At 39.5% G+C, this 21,435-nt stretch overlaps 1 protein-coding gene and 1 long non-coding RNA gene across 5 annotated transcripts in view; both read left to right on the top strand.

The window, feature by feature from the left end:
- AKAP7 (A-kinase anchoring protein 7) overlaps positions 1-11,165 on the top strand; it is an 89,188-nt gene extending 78,023 nt beyond the window's left edge. For 3 of the 4 annotated variants that reach the window (XM_065835252.2, XM_071806543.1, XM_071806544.1), the window contains exon 8: positions 8,827-9,543. In XM_065835252.2, coding sequence (XP_065691324.2) covers positions 8,827-9,029 — 203 coding nt within the window. In that variant the 3' untranslated portion in view covers positions 9,030-9,543. Of the gene's footprint in view, positions 1-8,826; positions 9,544-9,785 lie in introns of those variants that run through there. The other variant, XM_065835253.2, reaches the window with a different exon arrangement.
- Positions 11,166-13,695: 2,530 nt separating this feature from the next.
- On the top strand, positions 13,696-15,557 carry LOC139827736 (uncharacterized). The gene is made up of 2 exons (XR_011738655.1): positions 13,696-14,281; positions 15,343-15,557. It is a non-coding gene; the product is annotated as an uncharacterized lncRNA (long non-coding RNA).
- Positions 15,558-21,435: the final 5,878 nt, after the last annotated feature.

Raw genomic sequence — 21,435 nt, 5'->3', positions numbered from 1 at the left:
TGGAGTGAAGAAGAAATACCCACTTTTGATTTCTCATTTGGTTCTGAATGTAGTGAAGAGAAGTGCAAGAACTGGATTTGACATGAATATCCAACCTTTATTCTTTTACTCTGAGTTAGAGAAACACTGAGAAAAATATTGAACTAAGAGAGAATAAAGAAACTCTTTAGCCTGATAGAAATAAAGGACCAGAAGACCAGCTGGCGCAAATAAACAGTTCTTCATTCATGTTAATGGGACGAAGTTAGAATTATTAGGACGCTGAAGAGGAAGGGATGGAATTGTGAATACTGTGTCGGCAGAGATAAAATTTCCAAATGGAAAAAGGAGTGGAAAGAGAGCAGAACCATCATCTTCAAGGCATGGTAATGAGCAATCAATTATGGTACAGAGCGTAAGCTGGTGAAAGTTGTGAGATGTAGTTCAGTTTTTGGCATAGCAGATGTGTTTTTCTGGATTTCTTTAATTGAAGTGCAGCTAGACTGGGTTTTGACTCACTGAGTTTGGGGAAGTAGAAATTTGGAGGAAGAGAGAGAGGGAGTTATTATTTTGCTATAGTGAAGTGTAGGAGCCGTAGGGAAATTGCAGTCATGAAAGAAGTGTTGCTGTTATGTAGGGAAATGTTGGTTATCTGCTTAAGGAGTTTTGTTTCACAAAGAAAATGCTTTTACAACTATTTAATATTTAGCATAGGAAGGATGTGAAAGTAAGGCCCTCTGGTTTAAATAAATAATCAGGATTCACTTATTCTTGGTTTCTAATGGTGAGGCAGACTCAAGAATAATGCTAATTTTGATTACTAGGTGTTTGCTCATCGACTTAAGAATGTGTTCTGTTCATAAAGAAAATAGGATGAAAACAAAATGAGTGTTGTCGTCTAATTTTCTTATTCTTTTGGGGTTTTTTTCTTGTCCTAGGTTAGAAAGTCTGCAAATTTTATGTGAAGGATTGATTGTGTTAAATTCAGTTTTATGACTTGTTAATGTTTCGATTTTTTTCATCCACAGATTTCATTAAGTGATCTCTCTCTACATTATAGCAACAATTTTTAACTTCCTGTGAATTAAATTAAGTGAACTGTAATCATACCTTCAGCACTCTTAACTCTTTAGGCACAGCTACTCTGATTTCGTATAGTTAAGATGACCGAAAACCTTATGACACAGAGCAATTTATTATGATGCAACAGGAGTCTGAATTTGCTTATCTTACTGGGATATTTTTCTTTAGACATCAAGATTCACTGTTCTTGCCATCGAGTATACTGGGGCTTTTAGAGAGAGATTCAAGCTGAGAAAGAGCTTGTCCTAAAGAAGATCCTGAGCAGTAGTTTTATGGGTTCAGAGCCAGAGCATTTAAAGAGAGGTCTTTATGAACTAATATTTCCAAGTATCAAAAATAAATTTCATATTTATACATATTTCATAAACCTGTATGTGGTAGAGCAGTGAACATTTCTACAGCTACATCTCTCAAAATCAGATTGAAAACTTACGTCAAATTCTAGCTTCAAAAACACACTTAAAGTGGAGGTTGCGCAGAAAACAAAAGGGTGGAAAGAAAGAATAAAGCTAAGTACATTACTTAAAGCAAAATATATAATATATAATATATAAAGGGGATTAAGATAGAAAATGCCATGATAAGTACTTAATTTTTTTTTTAAGTACATTCAAATCGGGTTATGAGTGTTACATTATTTTTCCCAAAACTATTAATGAAAATGGTCAGATTCTGCAGACTTGATCCATGAAATGAAAGATAGCAATAGTGCTCTTATGTTCAAAAATACATAACCTCATGGTTTGCCCAAGAAGCTGAAGTGGGTTGAGTTCCTTCATGCGAGATCCTGGGGAAGAAGGATTAGACTGTTTATTTTGACAACCTTAGAATATACTTAGACTACCAATTCAAACCTGAGGAAGATGCTCCTACCAAAAGAGGTGACTCTAACCTTCTTCTGTTAGATTTAGGCTCAAATAAAATATGATTACAGAGATGTTGAAAACACCTTGCAAATGACATTTTTCCATAAAAAATGTTCCTTATTACAGCATTTTATGGACACTGTTAGACATCCATGTCAATTATGCTTCTATTTTAATCTTTTTGGACAAGATTTCATCTTTGTTCTGCAGTTCAAGCAGTATGCAGCTGTGTAACTCATGTTACTGCTACTGCAACTGAAATAATTAAATGAAAATACATGTGGATCAAAATTTGACTCTTCTCTCCATAATTTACAAAGATACTCAAAATTGCTTTCTCCAAGGAAAGACACTTAGTATGTGAGAGACTATTTGATAGCATGAGTTTGTATGGAGTCTTTCTCTGAGCTCCAAAGGAGCAACAACACAGGATCAACTTGTTAAGATTCACTATTTGTTTAACATATGTCTTAGTCCAAAAAGTTTGCTTTTTTGAGTTTACTTGACAGTAGCATGAAGAAGTCTCAGCCAAAACAGTGTTTTATTGGAACCTGTATAGTAGCAGGTGAATCCTAGAGAAATGAAATTGAAATTCACAGAGAATGTAAGGATAGGAAAAAGTAAGGAGAGGGGAATGTGTATTGAATTACTTCCTTCATCACACTTGTGAGTAAATATTCAATTTTTTGCAGTTTGTTGGTCCATAAGCAGGAACTTTCAGGATTTGGCAACATGTTTGGACTTTGGCAATTAAAATCTGTGTATATCCTACTCTGGTTAGCTGCAGCATGTCTTGGACCTACGCCTCACTCAGCTTAATGACCCAGCAGGGCAATTTTCTGCCTTCAAGACCATCCAGCTCAGTGCGTTACATTCTCAGTACTATTTCTGGAGGGGCATTGACAGTGAGGGACAGCTGAGTCTGTCCTCTTCCAGAATTCAGCTTTTCCCTGGGAAACGGGGAAGCCTGGGCTCTCTCTTGGTCCCTCAGAACAGCGGGAGGCTCCCCCTTGGCTGCGTCCCAAGGAAGGAGGAACTTGCCAGTCCTGGTGGCTCCTGTTCACCATCTCATTGAGCTGCTATGGATGGTGAAAGGAGGGAAATAATTCTGCCTGAATGTTTTGGTTCTCCAGTTGTCAGCATGCCCAGTAGATGTTCATGTGGTTATGGAAAACCACTTTTGTAACTTGGGCTGTTTTCTCTACTTGATTATTGGTGAGAAAGCTGAGTAAAACTCACCATTTTTTAAGCCATCTCTTCTTTCTTTCAGCTATGATGATAGCTTTGTTTCCTGTTGCACTAGACTTCTTATAAATTCATTAAGTTTAAGCATTAAACTACATTAATGGAGTCAGGAAATTTCTCTCTTAGCAGGTCTCTTTAATAGGAAAATAAACCCGAGATACTTAGCAGACCTCCTGGTATGATGGGCATGAATTTTTAGTTACCTTTAGTGTATGTTTGTTTTGAAGGCTCGTGCCTGAGAAGTCACATCCTTCAGTTCTTGTAAAGGAAGCACATGTTTAGCAGAGCACATCCTGTCTGTCCACGTACAGTTAGAGGTGGTCAGAAATTTTAGGTCACTGTGCTTCAAAGGGTTTTATCCGAAGCAAAACAAACTTTTGCCATGTTTGCCAAGCCTCCAGCTCCAAGAGGGCTGCAGTTATTCCTGCTATCATCACTGACACTGGCAAGAGCACCATTTTCCCCAAATAGCTGCAACACACTTAATTTCCTCTTTACTAGAAATGCCTGTTTTTGTTGTTTTGTTTTGTTTTTCCATGGGGGGTGGGGGTGGGTGGGAATCAAATTAAAAATATATATATATAAATATCTTTCCAGCAAACTAGAACCACACGTGTTCAGTACAAATGGCGGATCCATATTGCCTTGTTTGACAGTGCTGTATTTCCAAAGCAATATATGTAAAACTGAAAAAGTTTGTTGTATTTCCAAGCGGAAAACTAAGCTACATATGCTGCTTAACGTCAGATTTTAACATCCAGCAACACAAATGTCATCACCGTCATGTCATAATGATATAATAATTTCACCCTTCCTTTCAGTGCCTTATTTGTGCCAATTTCTTAAGTGACCACTCAAGACATTTCATGGTAGTCCTTCCTAATTAACAAGGAAATGTTCAGAATTGTGACTTTCCTGTCTGTGCTTATTGTGTTGATTAGATATGGGCACAAGCTCATGTTTGTGTTCATCACTTCAAAAACATGATCTTGAATGTGCTGGCTCAATAACAATCTGTTGCAAGAGTGGGAAGCATATGGTCTGGTGCCTGGTTATAGCTTGTTATTCGGTTTGTTATGGACTGTGGACTCACTGTCTTTGCAGGGCAAAGGGGGATGGGATTTCTCTAATGCTGTAGTTCTGTATGGCCTACCAAATGTATCTGCAAATGCTTAGTAAAGAAAGTGTTCTGATCATTGGTCTGATGCGTAGGACATTGCAGTTCAGTATGTAGGTGTGGTAACCTCATCCGATTCCCACAGAAGACAATGAGATTTAATTTGATTTTTAATTAGATTCTGTAGACACTAAAGTCTAGTGTAGCAAAAAATAGATGTTCCACAGACTGCAGGCAGGCATGGGTTAATAATCAGGTATCGTATAGTGAGGGATTATTGTGAGGTGGAGCTACCAAGGAGTCACCATAGAAAGGGAGTCTTGGGATGAAAGCTTTGCATGTACACAGCAGCAACTTGGCTCACTCTCTTGGTGACAGTAAGAGACACAATCTAAGTAGAAAAATTAAGTTTTCCAGGAAGAAATTTGTTAACGTTTAGTTTTTGAAAGACTGAGTCCCTTGTATTTTTTTCTTTCTAGAGTTTGTAAAAACAGTATTACAAAACTGATGAATCAAAAGGTAGATGGAGAAATGTCTGTTACCACAGCCCTTCCCAGGTTGCAGACTGTAACTTCTGCTGCCAGAGTATGGACTTCCCAGCTGGTCTTAGTCACCTATTCAAAATACCAGGGGTCTCCTTTATAATTTGCACAATGTTGGTATCATTTTATTGTGGAAGATTGTTGGAAGGAAAAACAAAAGCCAGCGTGATGGGGCCATGAGACAAGGATTGCAGAATGTTGTCTTGGCATGTAGCTGGTAAAAGTTCGTAAAACTGGCTTTTTCTGTAAAAGGGATCCACTGTTGGTTCCTTCAATTAAATCTCTCACAAAAAAATAGACTAGCAGTATAAACAGGAGAGGGATTCAAGTAACTGTCCTTCCTCCAAGTCTGGGATTCAGTTTGGTATGGACTGTGGACTCACTGTCTTTGCAGTGCAAAGAGGGATGGTATTTCTCTAATGTTGTAGTATAATAATGTAGTAGCATTCTCTAATGCTATCCCAAGTCTGGGATATTGACATAGGCTTTAAAACAGGCTGTTGACACAGGACCATGAAATTGCTGTACCAGGTCCACTCTGTCTGATTTACTCCAATGCAGTATTTCAAAAATCCAGAGAGATATAGCCATGAATTTGAATCCAAACTTGGATTTGGTTGCAGGGATTTGGTTCATGTCCATAACTGCTGGCAGCACACTGTAGGATCATAAAGCCCTTTTCGAATAATCCTGTGCAGTTGATAGTTCCGTTTTGTAAAAAATGGTGGTCATTTCAGGACAATAGGTGTGCTTCAGTTTCAGTAATATAAAGCACTGCTTAGCGTGGATGCATTGAGATATATTCATAGAGTATGAATTTGTTTTCATCTTCAAAAAATTACAGAAGAGAATTCTGGAATAAACAAAATGAAAATGTTTTTTTCATTTTTATTCTGAGCTACACGCAGGAGAAGGCAGTGGAAGCTTTTTGTTTACAGGCACAGAAATAAAGTAGTGGCACAGTCCATGCTGAGAGGCACAGCATAGATGCATATACAGCGTACCTGGTATATCTGTTCCCTTTTCAGAACAGAGTTTACAAACAAAGCAGTTCTGAACTTGTAAACCTCTCTTAAATCAGAAACATTCATTATCTACAATGGCTTTTTACTGATATTCTGATAATTCCTAAAACATAAGACAGTCTACACAGAGAAGCATTTGCCTGCTGCAAAATAATTGTATATGTCTAAGAATCAGGCAAGCGACCGATGCATCATGGAGAGCGAGATATAAACAGGACATATATGTGTGTTAAATATTCAAGTAAATAGAGAAGATCAATACTTGTTATAATTGCATGACCTACTTCTTTTTGTCAACAGTCATGAATAGCCATGATGCAGTAGTATACAACTGCCTTGCCAATGAACCTCAGCATTGCACAGGCACTCACACAACTGCCATCTAGGGGGTCTGCGAATTATAAGCAGAGCGTGAGTGAATCCAATAGCCCCATGCGCCAGTCGGCCAAGGTGACTGGATGGATAAATCCAAGGGCGCTCTTCATACGGGGATGTGCACGCGTCTGTCGCATCCCCTCTATGTCTGCCCAGTGGGAACTCAGAGTTAGCTTAGGAGGCACTATAGGCTCCACTCCAGACTTGGTGAGCCATGAGTGTCTCAAAATATTAAGAACAAAAAAATAACCAAAAAAGTGCAAAACATTCTTCTGTAGCTATATAAACTGTACTTTTAAAAAGCTCATTTTAAGTAGCCTGACTTTGTTCATGCTTGAGAAATTAGTAACACAGTGAGCTATCTACTTAATGTGAAGTTTTAAATGCAATAATAGATACATAGATTTTATACATATGTATGTAAGTGAGAACTGTTTTGCAGGAAGTACAAGACGAGCTCTGTCCTTTTTTAGATTGTAAGAATAATACATAAGGTCCTACATGTAAAATTACATTCAGAGTAAAAATAGTCACTGTTCTTTTGTAGTATCTGGAGGCCTCTGTGACTGATTAATCATATTCTGCATATTAAGTACTGCAGGGTCAAGTGTCAGAGTGGCTTAGCACCATATTTCCCGTTTATTTTCTTCAGACCTGCGTGGATAGATCATTAGAGCTGTGTGAGTAACTATTTCTGAAAAATAAGAAACTCTCCAACTGGAAACCACAGTGTTTGTTGTTGTGTTGTTTTTTTTTTTTTTTTTTAACTGAATGAATAGACTGGAACAACCAAAACATTTTATTGAGCATCTTTAGTAAAAGCAAAGGAAATTTGGAATCAAAGGGCAGCATTCAAAAGAGCATGTGGGATGAATTCATAAAAGCTGGGAGGAGATGCTGCTCGTATATATCTTAGCTCTTCTGAGAGATAAGAGCCTGAATTAAGTCTCTCCCCCAAGCAAGTTAAAGGATAGGCTTAATCCCAAGTTTTGGAGATAGTGAAGGAAAGCAGTAGGCCAGAGAACGTGGAGTATGTAGCTGTCTTGGGAATAGTGCTTGTGCCTCCCTCAGACTCATGTGTTAACCTAAAATGCTTCTTCTTGTAGATGCTAAACCCGTTTTTAACATTTTCTTTTTTTTTTTTTTTTTTTTTTTTGTTAGTTTTGTTTTAGTCAAACCTATTCCCATAGCTGTGTTTCAAAATATTTTTTGAGTATTTTTCAAAACGTTTTCCAAAATGTAATGAAATGCTTCACCAAGGTCTAGGCTGATGACTCTTCAGCTGGAGAGCACAGTTCTCCCTTCCCCACAGTAACGGTGCGGTGGAGGCCCAGAACTGGAAGAGTTTGGTCTGTCTTGCTCTTTCAGAGTGGGATGCTCATATTAACAGCTAATAAAGGCACTGCTCTGAAAATGAAGGCTTTTGTTTACCTCCCTCCCTTGAATCCCTGTATGCATTATGTTTCATCCATGAAATCACGCCCAGGTTGTGCAATCCAATAGGAAGACTAAAAAAAGTCTTTTAGAACTATAATCTGTATGTGCTAGTAAACTTGAATAAATTTGCATTTATGAAAAAGAGCAAATTTAGATAATTGAACAGTGCAGAGCTTTGTGCTGAGAGCATACAATAGTATCTTTTTTACCAGATGTGTGTGACTAAGCAGCTCCTTATTACTGGTTGCAGAATGCTAACTCCAGAAAAGGACATTAAAAGTATGGGCTTTAAATATAGAAGGAGGGAAACAGTTATTTACCTAGTGCAAGAAATTACAAAGTGGCAGCTTATATGGCCAGTGGAAATCGAACAATAAAACCTGCTTTTCCTGGATTTCTTTGTAAAAGGAAGATGCTGTAGTAGGCTATATAGTGTATTAAGAAAATGATTAATGGAAAAGTACAATTTCAGAACACATGTAATAATGTATGAGAATCCTCACTAAGTATAAAGTTATTTCATCGTATGTGATTATTCCTGTGAACCCTTAACAAAGCAGGGAGATGCCAGCTTCTTGCTTTTATCAGCAGGTCTCTAAGAATAGACTGCTGGAACTTGCATTCCTTCAATGTCAGATCTTGAAGTTAGAAGACAGAAGAGAGATGAGGAGGGTTTTTCCAAGTTTTATGCTTTGTTTAGAAAAAAATTTTAGTCAGTTTTTCCATAAGAAGCTCTTGAATTACAAATAATGAATACATAGGTAGAAATTTTACATTTATTAAGCAAATGCACAAGATGGGCACCTAAATTTAAGAATGCTGCTAAAAATGTAAATGATTTGTGTGCCATGTTCTTCATCTTTGCCCAGATGTCACAGGTGATTGTTGGCCAGAAAAAACTAAACTCGCACGCTTGCTTTTCTCAGCTGAGTCGGTGCTCATGGCGTTAGCAGTGAAATATTTTTGATCTGCTATCCTGTATACATCTTCATGAAACGCTTTTGATTCAGAGCTTGAGGAGGGGGAAGTTGCTTTTTACAATCAGGAAGAGGCAGCTTTTAACTTAAAATCCAGCTCAGACAGAGGCTCCTGATACAATTACGGCTACTGTCTTTCCGTGGCAATGAATTCCTTCTCTTGTCTGTTGTGGCGCATAGGTGAAAAACATGCAGCAGAGCCCGATGATGCGGAGCTGGTGAGCCTCAGCAAAAGGCTGGTGGAGAACGCGGTGCTGAAGGCTGTGCAGCAATATTTAGAAGAAACGCAAAACAAAACCAGACAGACTGATGGAAGCCCTGTTAAAACTGAAGAAGGAGCAAGCGGCAGTAAGAATGAGAGTGACAATGATAACAGCAAGTGAGCGCTGTGCAAAAAGTCCGGGAGCAAGTATCCTGCCAAGAATAACCCCAAAAACATGTCCCAGCTCCTCGCTGAAATTTGCTAAGTGGTGCTGGGTGACAAGCACTCTGCTTTGTGAGTCTCTTATCAAAAGTTTGTTCTGAAGTGAAGGACACTGTCTACCAGTTTAATAAGTGCTTGCACTGCTGAAAACCTGATGGATGCTGGGAGGGATGAACGGTGGAAAAAAGACAAGAATGGTGGAGCAGGTGGCTCCAGTCTTCACTGGCTCTTGGTACCAAGAGTCCCTTCCTTGCTTTTGAAGAGAAACTTAACCCTTTGCATTTGCCTTTCGGATTGTGACAAGTGGCCATGGAAGAGGCCTTGCCATAAGTGGGAGCCCGAGGGCCTGAGGGTTGGCAGTGCCACAGGGACGCTCACTCCCTGCGGGAGCACGTGCTGTTTCCCAGTCAACAGCCGTCAACCTCAAGCTAAAATTACCACTACAGACATTCATCGCAGATGCTATTACACAGTATGTAATATGGCAGGAGTTTCTCGTAAATGTGACGCTGTACTGTTCTTTACTTTTTGGTAGCATTTGTTGCTGTAAATTATATTTTTTTGACAACGTATCTTTTTATAGAAAATCAATATGAGCAAAAGGCTGAGAACTTGATACTGTCTGAACCAGATATGATCTCTTTATCTCCATACATTATTGATTCTAAATTACATTTGTTGTTATAAAATGTATTATATTGTTCTTTTTCTCTAGGAAAGAACCATGAAGCAGCCTTAGTAAAGGAAGCTTTGTACAGAGAAACACAGGCCCTGTTATCCAGACTGAATCAGATAAAGGAGCTGTTATCCAGTCCTGAGATCCGCATGAAAATTAGCAAAGAATTGTTTGAAGACAGGCACAACTCTAACAGCAAATGGCAAAGTTATATTGACTCTGGATCTCCCAGTGCATGACTGTAATTTGCCATGATGTAAAATTGCATCAAGTTATTTAAAGACAACAATGATTTCTTCAAGAAATTTTCATTTTGGTTTCTTTTTTACTGAAAATATGAATGAGCGTAAGTGGCTGATGAGGAATCATGCTGAAATACGTGCACAGAAGGATTGTATTTCATAAGGATGAAGTAGAGCTACTCCTCAGCACTGCATTGAAACATGCTTGAATGTGCAGGTGTATGTCATGATTCCAAAGTGGAAAAACACTGGTTTCAAATAAATCTGAGCAAACACTGTGCCCTTCCTTCATCATTGCAAATAATTCAGATTTTTTTCATATATCCCTTCCTTAGCAATGATATACAAATATTAAAATATGGATGCTTTTAAATACTTTAAAATGTATATTTGAAAAAAAAAAAAACAGAACAAAAACAAAACCTCTTTTAATTATCCACCTTTTTTGGATATATACTGGCATTTTGGGTTAACACTGTCTGGTTTTTATTTTTTTTAAACAGCACTTGAATACTTCTATAGATGCTGACATGTTTCTGCTGATGTTTACACTAACACAAGAATGTTTTTAGATTTCAGAATGAAATTCAGGCTCCACTGATCTCAATGGCAGACTTTTATTTGCTTTAATGGAGTCAGGATGCTGCAATTAAGGGTTTTCTTGAAAATAATAATATTCCTTGAGATAAAAATTGCCTTTTTACTTTTGTAGAACAGTGTTTTTGTCTTTTGTTTTTGGTGTTTCCTCCATCTCTACCTTCTGCTGCCTGAGGTAGGGTGTTGGTTTGCTCTCATTGTTCCCTCCACACACCTGCAAGATTCACTGAAGCTTTTGATGTACAACAATGCAGGAATAGGTCCAATATTTGCGTTTTTTATAAACATTGTTTAAAATTGCCTCTGATCATAAAAGCTATATAATATATGTTGTGACTGAAATCAGAATTGTGCTGTTAGAACAGCTGTGTGCATATTTTTCATGGGTTTCAAGCACTGGTCATTTATCTCGTGTGTCCGAGCTTGGTGTTTTTTTTTTCCTCTCATTTGATATATAACAGTATATTCTGAAATATCTCATACATGCCATGTTCACAATAAAGTATTTTTCCTTTGCACTCTATGTATGTTTTCACCTGTCTCCAAATGGAATTTAATAAAATTACGTACTTGCAAGTAACTGGTTTGACAGAAACATTGCTTGTATGAATCACGCCATTACGTTGACTACAGGCGTTGTGCCAAGATACTGATCTAGAGCTTGGATGCTGAAACGATGTAAAGAAATTAATGCAGATAAGTAAGTCCCAAGTCGTTACCATTTTGAATGGCAAAAATGAAACTCTAGGGATTAATTTATGTTCTGGGCAGTGTGGGTTTAGAAGAAAATACTGGTACAACTTCCTAGAGCTCCATATCTTCAACATCAAAAGTGGAGTTTGACTTTAATAGAAGTCTCAAATTTCCTATAGAATAATAGTAATTTAAAAAATCTGAATCTGCAATCAGCCTGGAAGATAAAACCACCGAACTTGTGACAAGTGGATCTCTACATTCCCGGACAGTGACTCTCTGAGCCCAGCTTCTTCCCTTACTTCATAGGCTGAGGAAAGAAGCTGCTTTCCTCCTTCTGAGGAGAGAAATTTCATTGTCATATCAAACATTACTGAGTACTAGTTCATTCAGAGATAGCTGTTCATATGGTATCAGGCAATTTAAATCCAACTTGCAGATGACAACACAAAACCAGACAGTCGGCTATGAAAACAGGAAAACAATTTACTGTATTCTATTCTATCTGAATCTCAGGTTGTCATCTCCCTGTCCTCCATGCAAGTCATTACCATGAGTAAGTACCTTTTTATATTGTTCAGCTTGTAACAGTCATTGATCTCAAGTTCAAGTAAAACTGTTGAAATTAATCACTGAATATATCTCCAGACTCTTTGATAGGTGACCTGGTTATTAGAGACTCTGCTCATTCACCGTTCTTGTGGATGGCATCAAGAACAGCAGCTTTAAAAATTAAAGTGTAGGGAATGTAATGGCATGAACAGAGGCAGCAAGTGTCATTTGAAATGCCCCAGAGTGGGCCTGACACAAACTTTACAGGAGATGTGTTCTTCTGGATCCGGAACTGTGGGCTAGAGGATACCCCAGGGCTTCTAAAAAGACACTGGATACCTATGCTCAAGCAACTGAAACTTGTATTGGAATTCCACACGTTTTGACCTGTGACAGTCAACAGGGCTTTTGTTTCTCAACCATTTACCTTCTTTTAAAATGCCAACTGGAGCCTTTATTTCTGGCTTTGACTAGACACCACTATTAATTTACTTAAAATTTAAAACAAAATATGGTAAAAAAAAAACTCACCTGCATCTGGATTCATTCTCTTATGACAACCCTTCTTCTTGCTTTCTCCTTTTTTTCTTTTTCCCCCACTGGTAGTGAAGCCTGGCTGTCAAATTAAACCATAAATCTCTTGTATGAAGCTGTGAGAGGAGCACTGAAGAATGCAAGTACATAGAGACTGAGCCTGACATGAACAGGTGTGAAGCTCAGAGCCGCACACACCAGAACAAATATGTCACCTTCCTTACACTCGTAAACTGTTTTCAGATATCAATTCTGGTTTTTATTTAAGCATTTCTTTGGGGTTATGTGTTGAGGTAGTGATGTACAGGTTATTCCAGGAAAACGCTGGCATTTCAAAACAGATGATGCAAGTTTGTCTGTGTTTTGTTTTCAGTTCCACCATGTAGCTTGCTCATACTCAGGAGTATTTCCACACTACTGAGTATAGAGATGTCTGTGACAGGTCTAAAAGCAGTAGCTCGGCTTCCAGGATTAGGCTGGCTGCAAACCTTTCGACTGCTGTGACCCACTGACAAACTGTCCCTGACATCCATGCTTGGTCTAGGCGAGGGGACAAAAGTTGCGGAAGCCATACATTCAATACCTGAGCAGCCCTTGCCGAAATTGCCTGCACTGTTGAGCTGTGCATCAGAGGAGCTGAGAGAGTGACCACAGAGATCAGTAAATTCGTTAAGTTCTGACCAACAGGCAGCCATTCTCTGGTGTAGGAAGAGAGACTGTTGTAGAAACCAATGTCTCCAAGCATGGGTGAGCGTGGCATAAAGATGCTCAGTCTGGTACTTGGAGACTAATGCAGCAGATTGCCTCAGTGCATCAAGATCTTTGTGAATGGGAATCTAAACAGTGTTTCTGTGTTGACTGAGGGTGATCTAAATCTAAAAAGGGTTGCAGCTTGAGGTCAGACTCAGACACTGTATCCAAACACATAGATACTGGGACCCACACTGGATGATGCCCTGTATCTACTAATGGTCCTACTGAAGTAAATAAGATGTTTTGAGTGGTAAAATGCGACTTCATGGTAAGGTTATACAATCTGGAAGTTAGAATTCAAAAGATTTCATGTTCTGTATTTATGGAAGTTTCTGATTATAACTGTGCACACTTTTGCATAAGCTATTTTAGCTTAAAGGCCATATGAGTGCGTCATGGATCAAAGGGTGTCAGCCATGCTTCATTCTGGTGACAAGAATGATGCTGTTTCATTTTCATGTCAGTCTAGACATGACTCATGTATTCTTGCTAGAATTCTGATTTTATAGAAGCCTTGAGGGATATCCTACACATTTATGTAGTCAGCAAGCAGGAAAAATAGAAGAGCAAAGCCACTGTGCTCCATAGAGCTTGTAAGTTGATGTTTAGTAAAAACACACATTTACTTTTTAAATTCAGTTATGTCTGAGAATATGCTTGTGAAGTGAAGTGTAAACTGGAACTTCTTCACTGCAGATGAAATACGACCTGCAGAACCAGCTGCAGCCCCATGGAGCCAGGAGGGAATCCAGTTGCCTCAGGTGGAGCCCAGTAGCCCAAGGGTTGCTGCACTCTGCTTTGAGCTGTGGACTTTGTTTTGCACAATCTTTTCCAGAGCAGTTTTTTATCTGTGAATGCCCTCTGTCCCTGTTCAAGTGATAATGGCATATTGTCCTGAGAAAATGAGGGACTGAATGGATGCTGTAGCTTTCAGCTGTTTCGATCCCTTTGGATGAGGGAGAAGGTTGTCAGCGAAATCCCAAAGAGGTTGATGTCTTTGCAGAGACACCTCTGGTCTCATTTGAACTGTCGGAGGTCAGAGGAGGGCCTGTGTGGCTGTTCGCAGAAGTCTTCATCTAGAGATGACAACTGTCTGGTCCTGAGGCTGTGGAGATGGCCCAAAACCACCATTCCCAAGGGATGCACCCTCCCAGAACCAAGATGGTAAGTATTTCAGCTGTGTGGTTAGTGGGCAGTTAGATATTGTTTTAGCTTTATGCAAATTGTTCTAACTCATGGCCATGTAGTAACTTCATTTGTTAAAACCTTTTAGAGTTTTGATTCTCTCATAAGTTTTCACATAGTTACAAGGGGGCATCTCTGATAAAGGTGCATTTGCTTTCAAAGAGCTCATTAGTGCCATACCATAATGTTCTATAGAAATGTGTTGCACTTTTTATTTCAGTTAAACAAAATCATTATGTTGGCTTGGTTTCAAAAGCAAGAAGTCACACCATTCTTGTGGGAAAGAAAACTTGTTTGAACCCTGGAAACAGGAGCATGTTCACACTGACGTGTTTTACTGTGCTGTTCCTTTGATCAATGCAGTTTCTGTATAAGCAAGTTCTTAGTGTGCACTCATCTTCTCATTTATATTCTCCTCACGTTAAGTTTTTCTAATGAGAACATTTGTACTGAATGAAAATCAGTCCTGAGAGACGGCTGGGCTGAGAAAGAAAATGCACTCCTAGTGGAGCAATAATTAGAACAGTACATAGGAAAACAAAGAGTGATATGCTTGCCATTCCCAGCATAGTGAAAAAGGCACTCGGGCATTGATAAGCAAATACTTCTGCAGCAAGAGGCTGGAGTTTGGCTGCGTTCTGGTCTCTGCTCCCACTGCTATTTATGTGGTTTGTTTAGTGACTCTTGGACACAAAATGCATTAGCAGAGACGAGGACGTGGAACTGTTTCTTGCTAGGGACTCTCCTCATTGTTAGAAAATCCCCCTTTTGCTCTTGGTGATTAAGGATTAAGCTAATAAAAAATGCAGAATTAGGGTAGTTAAAAGGAGTTGATTAAGAAGCAACAAATGAGAATTTCAGCAGAAGCTCATTTGAAATAAATGGAGTTTTTATTTGAAGTACGAAAGGCAGGGATGTTTTGAGGGCAGGATTGACTCTAGAGATTCTGGTGCGGGTTTTTTAGCAAAATTACAATTTAAATTAGAAGCCATGGAAAACATTGTGCTTTCAGAATCTTTTTTTTTTTTTTTTTTTCCTAGCCACACAGAGAACTTTGGGCACTGAAGCGGTCATAAGAGAAGAAGAAAACATGTTGATATGATTTCACTTCAGTCATAACTCAGACAACCAAAATAGAAAAACAAAGCCAAGAAGAATCACCCGCAGCTACTGATAAAATGCAAACGTAGCTGCCACTATAAGAAAGATGTAATAAGTCAAAATGTTTAGAAGAATAAAGGATGACATGAAGCAATGTGATTGCCTTCTCTGGTCAATCAAATGTTGCACACCTGTGTTTGTTGCTCAGCTGCACTGTGTAGACAACTGTCCCATTTCCCAGCCACATTTTCCAATCAAATACACCTGCAAGGGAAAACTGAATGAGTGTGGGGCTGGGAAATATTGCTGTGGCAGAGCACTGAAGTGAAGAGCTACAAGAAATACTGCAGGATAGAGTCAATATCAAGGGAAGGTCAAGACAAAGCTCCAGGAGATGATTTCTAAAGGAGAGGAAGAAGCAAAGAAACTTAGCATGTGCTTGAAACTACTTTTGCTAATACATTTTATTATCATGTAGGTCTACTGAGCTGCCGTGTCCAGAAATCAAAGTGAACCAAGTAGTCAAATACTTGAGTGCACAGAGAGCTATAGGAATTCATTGCAAATCTTAAATACTGGGGTACGGATGCTGCCAGCCAGTGAAGCAGCGTGGGGAACAAACCTCTCCCCTCCAGAACCAGATGACTGAGTGCTTGCAAATGGCTGAGTGCGATGGCTGCAGCTTCAAGCTGCTGGCTGCATTACTTTCTGCTTGTGATGTACAGGAAATTGGGATACAAATCACAGGTAAGAGGAAATGAAATCTCTATTCTTTGTATAGATAATGTAAGAAAATTTATTTAGTTTAATTATATATATATATATATATAAAAAGAATCTCCTGCAAAACCAGGCACAATCACCAAGCAAATAGGAGAACTAGATAAACTGAAAGCCGCTTTGCCATTTTACCCTAAAATGAGATGCATCACTGCACCGGGGCAGATACTCTTGTTTATAGAACAATTGCTAACAAAGAGAATGTGTAGAGGACTACTAAACCAACATCCTAAACTAACAATACTAACAAAACCAGTTCAAAAGTGAACATGCAAAAAGGAAAAAGTGGATTAATTTTTTAGTGAATTCAGATATTCCTAACTTCAGCCTTCTGGGCAAAAACTTCAAGTGCAGGACTGGTCTCTAGAACGTATAGCTCTGTTACACTTAAACCATAAAAAAATCTCTGGTGTGTTCATCAACTGAAACTGCTTTTAGTATTAGATGTAGCAGACATACAGAAATAGATTAATAGATAGATAATATTTATTGTAAATTACCTGGCATTTTTGTTATATATGCATTCCACAATTTTTTGTCTAGACACAGTAATAATTCTTCTAGAAATACAGGAAAGGCTCTGAAATACAGAGGATGCCCACTTAATTTGTACCTCAAAAGAAGGTTATAAAAAAAGAAATTAAGTTATGCACTTTTTTGAGAGACTGGAAATTAACTTAACCAGTAAGGTACCAGACCCTTCTTGCATTTTCAGTATATGAGGATTTATTACTTTCAAAATATCACAAATTAAACACATAGGCATCATTGGACTTAGTGAGTCACACAGAAGTTGTGCATGGAGAAACCACAGATCAATTTGTGGTGTTTTGGCGTGTTGCTATCCTGTAACTTCAGACTATTGGCAGACAACTTTAATCTGTGGTAGCTGCAGGGGTGCTACTTCATAATTACTTGTTAAACTTCTGGGTTTTCACTAGTGTAGTATTTCTGGGCCATCAATGTGAATAAATAATTCATAGACATTAATAATTTACACTAGAAAGTCTGATGGAGTAACAGAGGCTGGAGGCCATAGGATCAAAGGGAAGAAGGATCTTCTCTAATGAAGTTGCTACAGCCAAGAGGAGACACTAAAAGACCATGTATGGGGGTCTTGTGTCTTTGTGGAGAAGAACGATGTGCTCTACCAAGCTGGATGAACAACCTAGCCCACCAGCATGGGAAAATTTGGGCTGGGAAGGTGAACACAAGTGAGTTTTTAGCTCAAAAGATGTTATGTCCTCTCTTTCATGTCAGTTTCTTTGTGAATCCTTAACTAGACACAGACTCTGCAAAGAGGACGTGCACAACTCAAAAGCATAAAGTGATCATTTATTACACAATACACCCTAGAAAATGAGATTTGACAAAATCCTAAGGTAAGCGTGAACATGCTCCTCACCCCAAAGTCTCTCTACCAGCCAGGTGGGCATTGGACAGGAGAGGGGTCCATCTCCGCAGTCCCCTGGACTGGAGCCTCCCCAGTGCTGCGCTGCCACCTGCCACCCCTCCACCAACACTGGTCCGCTGTCTGTATGATCCAGGCATTCCCAGCATGGTAATTTTGCGTTGCTGGCCTCTTCCCACACTGTATCACAGCTCTTGCTCAGCAGCCCAAATCAGAGTTGCACAGGGGGCCCATGTCAGAGCAGGACCTTGGCTCTGGGGTAGGGGAGCAGCTGACTCCCGCATGGAGGGACACTCACCACGGGGCTGGCCCAGCTTTGCAATGAACCAGATGAGAAGTCATCATAAGGGAAAAGAAGCTAAGAGATGGTTGTAGGTGTCCTCCACCAGGCAGGAGAGCCAAGTCCTGGTTGGGTATCTGCATTGTTCCTCCCTGGAGGGGGAGGCGCTGAGGAAGGCCAGCCATGCCTTGGTGTGTGTTCAGGCAGGAGCCCAGGCAGGGGCAGAGCTGGCATGTGGGTCACATCATCCTCCACTTCCCTGCCTGCACCACATCACCCCATAGCCACAGCACAGCCAGCCACCTAGCCTGGTCCTCCATTGCCATGTGAGTTGTTCCCCACACCAGCGGATATTTCCATCCAAATACTACGTTAGTTTATGTATGAGTGTGTTACTATTAATATTCCAGGCTCAAACTGGCCCCTGCAAGAATTAGAAAAAGGAAGTTTCAGAAGCGTCAGCTAACATTTGTTAATCATTATTCTTGAAATAAATCCCATAGCACTTGGCTCCACCAAAATGTTTGGTGTTTTCTTACCCTCTCTCCTTTTCTCACTCTTGATAAATCCAAAGAGAAGATTGCTTTAGCCGTGGTTGCCCCCAAAGGGTTAGTCACACAGGCACAGCAGGCATGTGGCCAAAATCAGATAGAAACCTAGGGAGATAGACACTGAACATCAGATAAAAATCTCCATATTGCACATAGTCATTTCCTTTCTCTAGTTTGCCTGGGGTCATCGTGCAGTGCTCATCTGGTGGGGGCTGTGCCACATGGCAATGCTCATGTTTGGCTGTTTTGTGTGATTCATCCTTCACTATCTATGTGATTTAGATTTGTAGGTCTGTATGTGACCAGTTTAAAAATAAAGGAGCCCAACAGAGACCCCACAGCCAGGTTTGAACATGTTGCAGCAGCTGAGTTACACTCCCCTGATATTATAGAAACTTCATACCCTACCAACACCTACCCTGGAAATCATAAAAATAAATCAGGAAGCTTTCAAAAGAAACCATTTCTTAAACCAGAGAGAGAAAAGCTTACCAACGGGTTAGCAGCTCTCCAGACATTTTATTAATTGTGTGAGCAGGCATGCTGGGTTATGCACAAAGCACAGGCCAAAGCCTGGTGGCTACAGCTGAGACACATGGGCCAGGGCTCACGTAATCACTTGAATTCCCTTCACTTTCTACTGCATTTGCAGAAGCCCATGTCATGTAAGTTACCTGTATGACAAGAAGGGTTTTATCCTTACATGTGAGAACCATAAGGTGCTTTACCAGAGAGAATAAGAAGCACAGAGTGGCAGCACAGCCAGAAGCTAAGAAAACCTGGGTGAGGGGACACCAAAGTTAAAGAAACTGATTTCAAGTTAAAGTAACCTTCAGGAGTGTCTTTCATCACCCAGATTTCCAGGACAGATGCAGAAGTAGAATCCCAAGCCTGAGCTGGTAAATATTTATTAGGCAGTTGTTTATAGACTGGGCTACTGGAATGATGTGTAAAGTAGCCCTATTTTTAATCAGACTACTTTAGAGTGTGTTTAAAAACTAAAAATGCCATTGCTACCCAACTGATGTAAATTCATCTAAGAGTCTACAAGGAAAACATACCTGGGGTGGGACATTTGCGTTAACAGAAATGAAAGGAAACTTACACCAAGAGTGAATATTTTAAAACTCTTGTTCTGAACCTGTGTGATAAACACAGTTAAATAATGGCAAAGTAAACCTGTGGGCGTATTTACAAATTCATTCCACAAGTCACATTAATGCTTTTTATGGACTCAAAAATCAGCATGCATAAAGTTATGCAATAATAATCAGTCCAGTTTTTACAATAAACCACGCATTAGAGAAACTCAGCATTTTCTGTCTTTTTTTTTTTTGACTGTTGCCCTTCCTACATCACTTCAGAGCCAAACGAGAATAATAAATCTATCCCCTGTTTTAATAGGTATTACACATGTCGAACTGTAGTTTACGTGAATAAACATGTTATTTCAAACCAGAATTTTTCCCAATCTGCTTTACTCATGTGAACATAAGAACTGAGTTAGAGCAGAGATCTGGTGTGTAGGAACAGCCAGCAGTGGCTGCTTGAACAGGGGCAGCCGAGTGTTTCTCTCCCTGGCAGATCCTCCCAGTTTCCAGCAACCAGCCCTTCAGGGATTTTGTGAGTGGGAGCTTGTGTCTGAAACTGGAGGCTTTGATTACCAGCCTGATTACCAAAAACGAATATGATTTCTGAAGAGCAAAGAAGAGACTTCAGAATAAAATAATAAAAGACAGTTGTAGTCTTAAGTGAATTAATGAGCTAGAGAGCAACTCAGTTCTATTTCACAAGAATGAATTGAGTATTGTTTGGTACAGTCCCAGCTCTCACGGAAGTAGAGGTGGGCTACAAAATGCTGAGTGGCGTGGGTTGCTCATATGTCCCACTAACTGTTGTCTATGAGTCCGTACCCATAGTGTGCACAGGGAATGGCAAAGCACATACTACACCGCGGTTCCTTAGCACCCTGTAGCAAGCTTTGCCCAAAGCACTTAAATACTGAGATTGACAGCTATCGTTTTATTGCCATGCCAAATCAGAAATGTTTGGCTGTTGTGGTGAGGAGGGTGTTCCCAGCAGTGAGTTCGGGGACAGCTCCGTTTTTCAAACGGGACACTGCAAATCTTCCCCACCTGGGAGGCCCAGAGGTTGTGACCACCAGCTATGGAGCAGCCATGCAGTTTTGTCTGGCATGGACGTGGTGCCATTAGCAAGATCTCCTTCTCACAGGTAAACAATTTGGGTAATTTACACCCTCCTAGGGCAATTGAAACACATTAAGCAAAATGGCTAAGGTATGATAGATTGGTGGCTGCAGGAAATGATGACATATTTTGAAAGAAAATGGTCTTTACTGTGCTATTAAGTCAGGAGAAATGTTGACTGAATAATCATTACAATTGAAATGACACTTTTGTTTTTCCACTTGGTTTGGGGGTGAAATAGCATTGCCACAGCTAGTAGAAGAGTCTGGTTCTTCTTAGATCACCAAACTTGCTAACTGGCGAGAAAGTATTATTCATATTCTTTTTATGTTATGCTCCTTTCCTATTCCTTTCAGTATACTGTGTTGCAGTAAAGGACATCCAAGGAAGCTGGCAGGACACAAAACAAACAGAAGGTTTGTCATGAAGTAGATAATCAACCTATGGAATCTATTGCAGAAGGATCTTGTTAGTGGAAAATCTCTACATGGCTCAAGGGGCGAATGGATGAGTACTTAAAAGCAAAGTCCACTGTGGATTGATATGGAAACCATATCCACCTCAGGAAAGTCACAACTGTAAAACGATTTTGGTATTTTAAAATATGATTTTTTTAAAGTTTTTAATTCAGCTAGTCTGTAAAAGCTGTGAACTTTTTTACCTTTATTCCTTGGACTTTGGAAAGTTGCTGTCATATATCTTTGATTGTATGCAGGAAAAATATTAGCAAGCTGCAATCAGATTACGAACAAAAATATAATCATAGACTTCATAAACTCAAGACAGCCTATGGGAGGTGATAA

The sequence above is a fragment of the Patagioenas fasciata genome, chromosome 3 (genome assembly GCF_037038585.1).
Source record: "Patagioenas fasciata isolate bPatFas1 chromosome 3, bPatFas1.hap1, whole genome shotgun sequence".
NCBI lineage: Eukaryota > Metazoa > Chordata > Aves > Columbiformes > Columbidae > Patagioenas > Patagioenas fasciata.
This window is presented reverse-complemented; position numbering and strand designations above follow the sequence as displayed.